At 36.2% G+C, this 12,115-nt stretch overlaps 3 protein-coding genes across 13 annotated transcripts; 2 read left to right on the forward strand and 1 right to left on the reverse strand.

The window, feature by feature from the left end:
- On the forward strand, window positions 1-2,603 carry LOC140863079 (uncharacterized). The gene is made up of 7 exons (XM_073266220.1): window positions 1-287; window positions 499-736; window positions 817-1,007; window positions 1,131-1,366; window positions 1,482-1,725; window positions 1,906-2,013; window positions 2,262-2,603. Exons 1-7 carry the CDS (start codon window positions 69-71, stop codon window positions 2,382-2,384), a joined length of 1,359 nt encoding a protein of 452 aa, XP_073122321.1. The 5' UTR covers window positions 1-68; the 3' UTR covers window positions 2,385-2,603.
- A 147-nt stretch (window positions 2,604-2,750) lies between these two features.
- Window positions 2,751-4,911, reverse strand: LOC140863080 (uncharacterized). 11 transcript variants are annotated; one of them, XM_073266227.1, is made up of 6 exons: window positions 4,885-4,911; window positions 4,481-4,571; window positions 4,082-4,165; window positions 3,689-3,994; window positions 3,224-3,552; window positions 2,751-2,912 (listed from the first exon to the last, which is right to left on the reverse strand). In XM_073266227.1, the coding sequence occupies exons 4-6, from the start codon at window positions 3,759-3,761 to the stop codon at window positions 2,820-2,822; spliced, it is 495 nt and encodes a 164-aa protein (XP_073122328.1). In that variant the 5' UTR covers window positions 3,762-3,994; window positions 4,082-4,165; window positions 4,481-4,571; window positions 4,885-4,911; the 3' UTR covers window positions 2,751-2,819. The 11 variants fall into 11 exon arrangements, 8 of the variants coding, with proteins under 8 accessions (XP_073122328.1, XP_073122325.1, XP_073122326.1 ...); XM_073266224.1 differs by having other exon boundaries at window positions 4,473-4,571; XM_073266225.1 differs by having other exon boundaries at window positions 4,755-4,894.
- Window positions 4,912-6,362: 1,451 nt separating this feature from the next.
- LOC140860782 (uncharacterized) lies at window positions 6,363-7,862 on the forward strand. Its single transcript, XM_073263788.1, has 5 exons — window positions 6,363-6,504; window positions 6,604-6,795; window positions 6,894-6,949; window positions 7,149-7,433; window positions 7,584-7,862. The coding sequence occupies exons 1-5, from the start codon at window positions 6,363-6,365 to the stop codon at window positions 7,860-7,862; spliced, it is 954 nt and encodes a 317-aa protein (XP_073119889.1).
- The last annotated feature ends 4,253 nt before the right edge of the window (window positions 7,863-12,115 follow it).

Genomic DNA, 12,115 nt, shown 5'->3' on the forward strand with positions numbered 1-12,115 from the left:
AATACCAATAACAACCATGACATTGGAAACAACAAACATTTCAAGAAAAACAATCTCCAAAATCATTGATGGCCCCTCCAACTCCAAGAATTGTGGTTCCGATAGACCTAAAGGAGAAGCCATGGCAGCAAAAGCTGCCACTTCACAATCGGTGGCACCCCGATATTCCACCGGTAGCAGAGGTCAAAACCGGTGAGGTATTTAGGATGGAGATGGTAGACTGGACCGGAGGGTCAATAACAGATGATGACTCTGCACTTGATGTAAAGCACATCGATCTCTCAACTGTAAGTACAACTTTCTTGGTATTATACAGTAGAAAATAAATACTATAAATCTTGATAGAAGAATAATCAAATACAGTCCTAAGGTTGAGAGATTAAATATCACAGCACTACTTCCTACCACTGGCGGGATTGGGAAAATCACTCCAATAACATGAAAAAAAATGACTAAATTCCTAAATGTAGCATGACGGGTATGTATATATCGTCTCAGGTGCATTATCTGAGTGGACCTATAAGGGTGGTTGACACAGATGGGAATCCGGCCAAGCCAGGTGATCTTCTAGCCGTAGAGATATGCAACTTGGGGCCTCTACCTGGTGATGAATGGGGTTTTACAGCAATTTTTGACAGGGAAAATGGTGGCGGATTTCTCACAGACCATTTCCCTTGTGCAACAAAAGCGATATGGTATTTTGAAGGAATATATGCTTACTCGCCTCATATACCTGGTAAACACTTGTGTTGAATAATAAATGATGACTTGTAGATTATTTTGCCTCAATTCTAGAGCAAACGAAAAACTTGACAGGGGTCAGATTTCCGGGATTAACACACCCTGGAATAGTTGGGACATCACCTTCTTCAGAATTGCTAGCTATATGGAACAAACGGGAAAGAGAACTTGAAGAAACTGGTCTTCAGTCTCTAAAACTGTGTGAAGTATTGCATTCACGACCACTGGCAAACCTACCATCGACAAAGGGATGTCTTCTTGGAAAGGTAGGATAACGACGTGCAAATTGATATAATAAAACGATTCTACTTTAAGAAAAGTGGCATTATCAATCGCTTTAGCTTTTTTGAGAAACTGTGGCATGTTGGAATATCTTGTGGTGTTTGTAGATTGAGGAAGGAACTCCTGAATGGGAAAGAATTGCAAGAGAGGCTGCAAGGACTATTCCTGGTAGAGAAAATGGAGGAAATTGTGACATCAAAAATCTAAGCAGAGGTTCAAAAATATACCTTCCTGTATTTGTCGAAGGAGCAAATCTTAGCACCGGGGATATGCACTTTTCACAGGGTGACGGTGAAGTGGCTTTTTGTGGAGCAATCGAGATGAGCGGTTTCCTAGAGCTCAAGTATATTTAGTAGATACCTCTCATCATTTTTTCGAGTTGATTGCCTGATCTTTTTCGAGCCATTAAAAGAAATGGAACTAATTTTTTTTCGTAACATTACTTCAATTCCTATCAGAAGTGAAATCATCAGAGACGGCATGAAAAAGTACCTCACTCCAATGGGGCCAACTCCTTTGCATGTCAACCCAATATTCGAGATAGGACCGGTCGAACCAAGATTCTCAGAATGGTTGGTCTTTGAGGGCATTAGTGTCGACGAGAGTGGGCGACAACACTACCTGGACGCCAGTGTTGCTTACAAGCGTGCTGTGCTCAATGCCATTGACTACCTCTCCAGATTTGGATACTCTAAAGAACAGGTTTGCTTCCTGCCCCAGTCCTTCCTAATGCAACATCTAAAACCTCACATACAATTATCCATCATCCACCACACTAATATGAAGAACATCTAGAATCTCAGATAATGTAACATAAACTATTGAAGAAAGGTTAAGACTGCTCATATTAAAACCTTGATTGATGCAATGATGTTTTCTTAGGTCTATCTTTTACTTTCATGTTGCCCTTGCGAAGGAAGGATCTCTGGAATAGTTGATTCCCCCAATGCTGTTGCCACCCTTGCAATTCCAATAGCTATATTCGACCAGGTATTATGTTACACAGAATTTTCTCTGATTTGGCATATCATTAATTCATGCAAATAATAATTGATAAAAACAAGTTACAAGAAAACTCGTAGTTGAAGAACCATCAAACGACAAAAGTGTCTCATTTCCAAAACTGAGGCATCGGAATGATGGCAGCCATGATATAAGCTAGCTTCCTTGTTCAAGCTTTTGGTACTGAAAGTTTCATCTTTTTCTTTGTGCTGAAAGTAAAATGTATTTCCGAGCAGGATATTCGTCCAAAAATAGGCAATGTGCCTACAGGACCGAGGCTTGTGAGGAATCCAGGTCTCCCACAGTGCACTTATGATGGAAACTTGCCCACCACCAAAAATCCCTGCGCTACAACTTGACCATCATCAAGGAAACAACTGAGGCATGAAATAAAATGATGACAGTAGGTAAATATGTTGGAATGGGTCACGTTGAAACTTTATGTTTGCTGGCAAATTAGGAGACTGATAAAAATAAAAAAAATAAACCACCAAATCCAATGTTTGTTGTGTTGATTAAAAACTAGTATGTACAAAGAGAGTCCAATAATATATCATGAAATGTGAGGTGATCATTAATACTCCAGAAATGCTAGAAGAACATGAAATATAGCAACATAAGCATACTGTAAATAGTAGTTTTCAACTATTTAATCTTTATGCAAATAGCAAGAAAATGATCCTTCTGATAAGATACTTAAAATGATCATCCATCACGTCAACATTGTTCCAATGAAATTAATTAAAAACCTAAAGAAATATCTGCCAATGATCTTGACGAATCCTATGGTCCACTCAATAATATATAGAGAGTGTTCGATGATGTTGAAGAGAAAAACACTGGATGCCAAATGCCCACAACCAGAGATCCAACTCGACGCTCAAGACCTGCATGATAAGAAAACTAACTCAGATTTGTGCTTCAAAGAAAAAGGGCCAAGCATAAATTTCTTTTCGAGCTAACATATATTGTTCACTGCTTGTTATACAACTCTTCTTGCTCAAAAAGTATGCTGAAGGTATGGAAACTGTGATTGCATATAATCCAAATCAAAAGCCAGCACCAAATAATCCTTGAATTTCAAAATCAACCATTTACCAAGAACAGATACGACAACATATACCTAAAATATATTATATCAGACCTGCCATAGTATAGATGGAAGAAGTGAAAATGTACTATGATTGAAAAAACTGACCTGCTTTCGTGATTTTCTGTGGATCGACTCCCTTATTTCCTCCACAGCATGTACCAAACATGCTCGCAGCTCTACTTCCTCCTCACTTCCAGAATGAATCTCAACATTAGCCATTATAGCATGTGACAGTGCAATGCTAAATTTTAAAACTCCTAGCTGCTGAAGTACTGCTGGGACAATGTAGTCAGCAAACATCATCACAGATTCAATGTCATTAAATTCACCATATTGTTGACCCTTGAAAGAACCCCATAAATCTGCAGCAAATATCTGAGCCCTTTTATACAAAAAAACCTGGTGACCTCTGTACACAGTGTGGTCACGGAATCCTGAAACATTGCAAAACTTTATCATGTACTTCATTTTACCAATAACTGTCAGTCACCCAAGAATAAAAAGACTATTGACTGTAAGCTAAGAGCTATATATGCGTTCTCCTTATTCAAGTCAATATTCCATCATTACCGGGAAAATGTTGGCTGATGAGTGTTAAGTCCATGGAATCCGGATATCTTCGGAATTGTATGATATTGTCCATTTTGGGCACAAGCCCTCATGGTTTTGATTTTAGGAACCCATCCAAAAGGCCTCGTATCAATGGAGATATCATTCCATATTTTAATTCATGATCTTTTTACTTAAACTTCCAATGTGGGACTTTGGTTGACTATTCTTAACAATGAGAGCCACGAGCTTGGTGGCGGATTTCTGACAAGATTCTACAAGTTTGGATGCTTTCCCCTCAAAAGATCTCTCAAGCTCAAATCCCACCTAAGCAACCACTTGATTAAATAAGCAAAGAGCAAAAGGGAACCGAACTAAAAGATTTAAAGTTACATAACTTAAAAAAAAATTCACCTCATGCAGTAAGCGCACCCGTTCATCCTCCAAAGGTAAAGGCCTAGGCCATTTCAACATTTTACGTAGTTCAGGAATCAGGACCTAAGGAAGATGATTTTCTCGATAATTATATGAAGAACAAACTATGAAATAGTGAAACTATAGATGGTGTAAAAGTAAATATTCCTAGAAAGTGTATCAAATACATGGTTATTTAGGTATTTCTAAAACAATGAGCAGAAAAAAACAGACAGACTCGTAGAAACCTATTAATTAATCCTTCAAATGTGTAGATAATCAGGTAAATTTTACTTGTCTACATGCATTCTAGCGAAAGACAACTCTTGACTCAGCCATAAGACAAAATAGTAAACAAGGTTAAGAATTAAAAGTATAGGCAGAATTAGACCACTGTACTTTTGCAGCCTATCTGCATCAAATGCGGACTTGTTATTCTGAAGAGCTTCCTTCAATCCGGCAGCCAAATGATCATAGGTTAATTCCTTATCTGTCAAAGGAAGTATTGAAGAAAGAAATTAATTTTTCAGAATTAAAGATGCCGATCAAACAATATAACATATATTATATTAAAAACGAAGAGTAATCCAAATTTATAGATGAACAGAACAACAGTTGAATTGAACAATTCAGTCTTGGATACAAAGAGCAAGGAAAACATCGATTTGAACACCACTGCTAGTGTTTATAAGTTCTCTGACAGCCATTCGGATGCTTTACATTATCAAAGTGTTGTTTTCCTTATTTTCTTCTTGTTAGTTAATTACAACAACACACAAGCAGAAATGGTTGTGTAAGCATACCAGAAAATTCATCGGTGGACGAGTAAAAATGACAAGAACAAAATACAAAGTTGTTTAAACGAGGTGTAATTGTTAGGTGGAAATTAAATGTGCATTTAATTCGGTTGGTGGCTAGCTGATGGTTATTGGTTGCCGGATGAAATATATTCAATTCACACGTTTTGTGAGCTCTATAAATAGAGCTCCTCATTCCTCGGTTAATCATCCAACAGAAAGATCTCATTCTTTCTTTTGTATTAACAAAAAGAGAAGAAAATAAAGAGAGATAAAAAAAGAAGTGTTTTTTTTCGGAGATCACTTGTGAGTTAGAGAATTATTTCTCGGTAATACTCGGGGTTTGGGTGTGGTGAGATATAGTTTTTTGTATACACTTGTAATATTTCTCCAATTATAAATATTACAGCAGCTCCGTGGACGTAGCCTATATTGTGTGAACCACGTAAATTTTGGTGTCTTTATTGATTATTTTATTCCGCAATTATTATCGTCATGATCGCTCCGGCATAATCCATAACAACTGGTATCAGAGCAGTTACGGTGTCCGGGAGCCTTGGTGAAAAATTTCTTAAAATTTTGAGTATGCTCTGTGGTTGCAGCTTTGTCTGATCTTCCACATCAGAAAAGATTTTTTGAAATTTTATTAAGGCAGGAGAAGCGATGGCCGGAAATGACGGATCGGGACCGGGAATCAATAAGTTCGACGGTACAGATTTCACGTTCTGGCGGTTACAGATTAAAGATTATCTGTATAGCAAGAAGCTACATCAACCTCTATTCGGAGTAAAGCCAGAAAAGATGGAAGCTGATGAGTGGGAGCTCCTTGATCGACAGGTGTTAGGGGTAATACGATTGACCCTAACAAAGAACGTGGCACACAACGTGGCGGAGGCAAAAACCACGGAGGAGATGATGTCCATTTTGTCGAACATGTACGAGAAGCCATCAGCAAATAATAAAGTGTTCCTCATGAAAAAGTTATTCAACTTGAGATGGAGGAAGGTGCTTCGGTGGCGGCACACATCAATGAATTCAACACGATTATTTCCCAGCTAACATCGGTTGAAATTAAATTTGATGATGAAATTCGAGCACTTATTCTTTTGGCGTCTTTACCAAATGCTTGAGAGCCGATGCGGGCAGCGGTTAGCAATTCTGCTGGAAAAAGAAAGTTACAATTCAATGATGTCCGAGATCGAATTCTTGGCGAAGAAGTTCGAAGGAGGGATTCTGGTGAAGGAACATCATCAAGTTCTGCTCTGAATCTCGATAATGGAGGAAGGGGCAGGAGTGGCGAAAAGAGTTTTAACCAATGGCATGATAGATACAAGTCAAGAAATGGAAAAGACAATAACAAATTTGAAAATAATGTGAAGTGCTGGAGCTGTGGTGAGACTGGTCACTTGAAAAAGAATTGCAAATCAACAAGGAACAATGCTAATGTTGTTTGTGAGGAGGTACATGATGCTCTATTACTATCCATGGAAAGTCCGGTTGATTCTTGGGTTATGGACTCGGGAGCTTCATTTCATACCACTGGTAATCGTGATGTATTCGATAATTACATTGCGGGAGATTACGGAAAAGTTTTCCTGGATGATGGAAAACCTTTGGAAATAATTGGTATGGGTGATATCCGGATGAATATGACAAATGGATCTGCCTGAAAAATCAAGAAAGAAAAGCATGTACCAAAGTTGACACACAATCTGATTTCAGTAGGACAGCTTGACGACGAAGGTCATAAGGTGATCTTTGGTGATGGTTCCTGGAAAGTGAAAAAGGGAGCCATGATTGTTGCTCGAGGAAAGAAAACTGGAACACTCTATATGACTTCCAGTTTGAGAGATAAATTAGCAGCTGTGGATGCTGGAGCTAATTCAAGTCTATGGCTTTGTAGGCTTGGAGATACGAGTGAGAAGGGAATGAAGATGCTTGTTTCAAATAGAAAGCTACCGGAATTAAAGATCGTTGAACACAAGCCGTGTGAAGGTGTATTTTTTGGAAAGCAGAAAAAGTGAGCTTTTCAAAAGAGGTTAGAGAACCGAAATCGGCGGATTTTGAGCTGGTACATACTGATGTATGTGGACCATCTCCTGTGACATCCGTTGGAGATCACTCAAGATATTATGGCACTACTGTTGACGATTCGCAGAAAATTTTGGATTTATTTTTTGAAAAATAAATCAGATGTTTATGAGACCTTTAAACGGTGGGAGTTTGCCATGAAAGATGTGATGGATTCACTGTCATCCAATCACATGTAGGAGTTGTCAGAACTTTCTGAAGGTAAAAAGGTTTTACATAGCAAGTGGGAGTACCGGTTAGAACACGATGGTAGCAAGCGGTACAAAGAAATCCTTGTTGTAAAAGGTGAAAAAGAAGTCATTGATTACACTGATATTTTCTCTCTGGTGGTAAAGTTAACTACTACCAGGACTGTACTTGGATTGATGGTAAAAGAAGATTTGCATCTGGAACAGTTAGATGTAAAGACTGTGTTTCTTCATGGTGAGCTAGATGAAGAAATGAATCAATCACAGGGATTTGAAGTACGAGGGAAAGAGAAAATGATGTGCAAACTTCAGAAAAGCTTGTACGGTCTCAAACAAGCTCCAAAACAGTGGTACAAGAAGTTTGATGGTGTAATGAATAATGATGGTTTCCCGAGGTATCATGCTGATCATTGGTGTTATGTGAAGCTTGATGGTTCTTATATCATGCTACTGGTATATGTAGATGATATGTTGATAGCAGGAGTTTGTCTGAAGGAGATTGATAAACCAAAGATAGAATTTGCTATGAAGGATTTGGGTGCTGCAAAACAAATCCTTGGAATTGGGATCCTTAGAGATAGGGTGAATGGAGTCTTGAAGCTTGAGAAGATTCATGGAAGTAAAAATCTTGCTGATATGTTCACGAAGATGGTGATCACTGACAAACTGAAGTTGTGCTCGACTTCAGTTGGACTACAAACGTAAAGAGAGGAGGCATGAGCTGCTGCATTGACTGTGTGAAGCCATGATTGAAATCAAGTCTTCAAGTGAGAGATTTGTTAGGTGGAAATTAAATGTGCATTTAATTCGGTTGGTGGCTAGTTGATGGTTATTGGTTGTCGGATGAAATATATTCAATTCACACGTTTTGGGAGCTCTATAAATAGAGCTCCTCATTCCTCGGTTGAATCATCCCAACAGAAAGATCTCATTATTCTCTTCTTTTGTATTAACATAAAGAGAAGAAAATAAAGAGAGAGAAAAAAAAGTGTTTTTTTCGGAGATCTCTTGTGAGTTAGAGAATTATTTCTCGGTAATACTCGGGGTTTGGGTGTGGTGAGATATAGTGTTTTGTATACACTTGTAATATTTCTCCGATTATAAATATTGCAGCAGCTCCGTTGACGTAGCCTATATTGGGTGAACCACGTAAATCTTGGTGTTCTTGTTGATTATTTTATTCCGCAATTATTATCTTCATATTCGCTTCGGCGTAATCCATAACAATAATGACAAATTGAGTTCAAAATACCTGGCCAGAAACAGAAATTCAAGGCATCCAACACAAAAAGATACTGAACCGTACGTGAGCGGACCGTTATCAAAATAATGAATCCCCTCAAAATCTCATTCCACCTTCGGTATAGAAATAGAATCCTTCATTGTTTCTGCCACTTTCTCAATGCCTGCAAATTCCATTATTACTAACACAACATCGAACTTCCATTCAAACAAAGCACACTTTCGACTAGTCCACAAATATAAACAAGGCAAAAAAGATCGCTCTTTTACATGATTAAGCGTGAACCCACTTGACATAATCCATAATTCTTCATTAAAAATACTCAGAAACAAAAAACAAAGCAAATGAGCAGGAATGCGAGCTCACCTGCGGGGTCGATGGTGACATGGGAAGACTGCGAAACGACCCATGCAGAGGTAGCCCTAACCTCATCCATTTTCGATTCCTCGAACTCGAATTGTAGTTGTTTGCGTGAAATTCAACCCCATAATTCGATTGTCAAATTATCATTAAATGAAAAAAAAAAACCATGAAATTAGCTGCATTCCGTATTTGCGATATTAGCCGCTTTTGTATGCATCTGCCTCTGCTTTTTCCAAGATGTTGACTGCTGACATAATATTAAACTAGCTTCTTGTTCCATCCATTGCCAGCTTAACAATTTGTTTTTTTATAATAAATTATATTTTAATTAAAATTATCAAATAAAATAATTATATTATATATTAAATACAAAATTTGAGAGTAAAAATTTGAGAAATAGTTAAATAAAAAAAAATTGAGATAGTGGAGGGAAGTAGTTTACGGTGTGTGTTTTTTTTATATATTTATTCTATATTTTTGTGAATATACCAAGAGACCAACTAAAATTTATGTGAGATGATCTCACGTGTAAATTTTTTGAGAATGATTTTTTATTTGTATATTGTCGAGCGCTTGCCGCTTATCAATGATTATAACAGATAGTAACGAAACAATTCCAACCTTCTTAATATTTATATATTTCCAACAAATAATATAATCAACACTTGTCATTTTACCAAAATCTATAAATAGTTTATAGCTAAGGATCATAAAAAAAAAAATGAATGGACTTCCTGATTTTTAAATTCTACATCACCCTAACATCATAGTTCGAATATTGTATTTTTAGCATGAAATAAATATAAAATAGAAATTAAAAACATTGGTTATTGTTAAGGTTATTTCAACTATTAAAAAATGATTTGTTTCTGACCAATTTTTGAAAACGGCAACGGATAATAAATTTTGAATATAATCCAAAATTAATATAGAAAAATTATTTCTGAATAAAAATTCGGTAAATTTGGAATAAATCCCCAAAACCAAACATTTTATATTTTTCAGTCTCTAGTCAGTCAATTATAAGTTTGTAATCCCTGAACAAGTTTTTTATTAGTTTGAGCTCCCCATTTCACTGAAAATTACCCATATACCCTTTATTTTTTATAAAATTAACGGATGTGTTTATATCACCATCTTCCTCCCTTAAGACATCTTCCTCCCTTTATCTTCAGCCATCCATTTTCACAGCGTAATTCCGTTTTTTTCCTTCATCCATTTTCTTTTTCACATCCATGCGTTCGTAAGCTGAACGATGATGAATAAGTCCCCTAATCCCAAGAAGGCGCGAAACATGAGAAGTAATAAGAGGAAGAAATCGAGAGATGCTCTGCCAGATCCTAAATCGACAAGAGCTTCTGAACGTAATGTTTTTATGATTACAGTTGATTAATTATTTTCTATTCTTATTTATTAATGTTGGTTGTTGTCGATGTTATTTCCCAAATTTGTTATATTTCTTATGTAATCATTTTTCCCAAATTCTAGGGTTTTTCTTGTTCTTTTGTTTGTAAATGTGTATGTTTATATTTTGAATGTATATTTAATTGATCAATGCGAACTTTTTAGCAATATTTAAGAATTTTAGAACTTAGGTTGTGATTATCGATTATCAGTGGGATATCCTCAGTTTCTATTGTATTGATGTTGTTTTTAATTGTAATGTATTTTTGACGTATTTGAATATGAATATCATATCGACATCCTTTATGTTTGTATGTTTATATTCATGTTGTTTTTTTATAGTGTTCTTGTTTTCGGAGATCTTGTCATAGTTTTTTTGGTCATATTCGTTTCATTTAGACTGAATTTTAAATTGATGATCACAATTCTTGATCATGTTATTGTTTACTGATACATATATATATATATATATATATATATATATATATATATATATATATATATATATATGTATATATATATATATGTACGCATATTTATATTTGAATTTAGGAACGACAGTGGAAGAGAACTTTGCTGATGAAGGACAAAACAAGAAAAGTACGAAACTCTACTGTAGTCGATGCTCGCCCAGTTGTTTTAAAGACGCGATGACAGAACTGAAACCAATTCTAGGACAAAAACAATGGATTAGGATAAATGAGACTCCTTTTGCTAATTGGTTTGACATGCCCGAACTTGCTGTTAGTAGTCGTAGAGTTGATTTCATATTGAATAGATTTCAGATTGAATCATGTTCTTTGACTGTGGGTGATGGTATTCTGATTCCTTTTACTCCAGAAGAGTTTTCTATTATTCTTGGATTGCATCATATTGGTCAGCCTGTTGACTTGGATCTGAGAATGGATTCTATATTTGTGGCTCGTCAATTTGGAGGTCAAGTTGGAAAAGCGAAGCGAACAACAATATATAAAAAACTTATTTCTCTTGCAGGCAGTGATGATGACTTAGAAATTGATGATTTCGTTAGGCTTTACATTTTGTTCATCTTCAACTCCATAATATTTTTCACCGGAAATTATTTTACCCCGAGTTTTATATTTCCTTATCTAGACAATCTTACCACATTCTTTGATTATGCTTGGGGAGATGTTGCGTTTCGATTTATTCAGAGAGAAATACGCTTAACTGGGAGTAAAACTTATTTCGATGGATGCACTGTTGGATTAATGGTGCGTATTTTGTTACTTTAGTTATTATTTTATTGTTTTATCGATTAATTGAATATTATTTAATTTTGGTTTAGGCTTGGGTGTATGAGAGAGTGCCTTCTTTAGGTGTACGACGTAGTTTAGAAATGTTTCCACGGTTGTTTCGGTGGGGGGACAACAAAATCCCATTGAATGAGGAGAAAGCTGAATTATTGTTCAAATCCATAGATTCAACCAAGGTAATTTTTTGTTATAATGAATTAAATTGCTCGTTTCAATCTCATGGTTTGACCGACAACATTTTTTGTGATTTTATAATTTTACAGGTCTTGCCGATATATCCTTTTCCCGAGGAGAAGAAGTTCGAAGTAAGTAGTCTGACCTTTTGCCAAATATTTATTTGGAATATGCATAATTGACTGAAAAGTTCAAACCATTAAATAATAGTTGACTTAACCATAGGTGTTGAAATTGGCTGACGGTGCCACTGATGCAGTACGATCAAAAGATGCGAGAAAAAAATGGCTGAGATTAAGAATCGGATGTGTTTTGAATTAGGATGTGGTAGTGTTAGGCGTCGTAGGAAGAAAAAGATTGTGATTGAAAAAGAAATGATGGATGTTGGAGCAGAATTTAAGTTGCAGAGAAAAAATGAGGTTGGATCTGTGACAGAAGAAGAAGATGATCTTATTGAGAGAAATGATGGGCATGAGAATACTGAGAGAAATGAGGAGAAT

This window comes from Henckelia pumila, chromosome 4, assembly GCF_033568475.1.
Source record: "Henckelia pumila isolate YLH828 chromosome 4, ASM3356847v2, whole genome shotgun sequence".
NCBI classification, from domain to species: Eukaryota; Viridiplantae; Streptophyta; class Magnoliopsida; order Lamiales; family Gesneriaceae; genus Henckelia; species Henckelia pumila.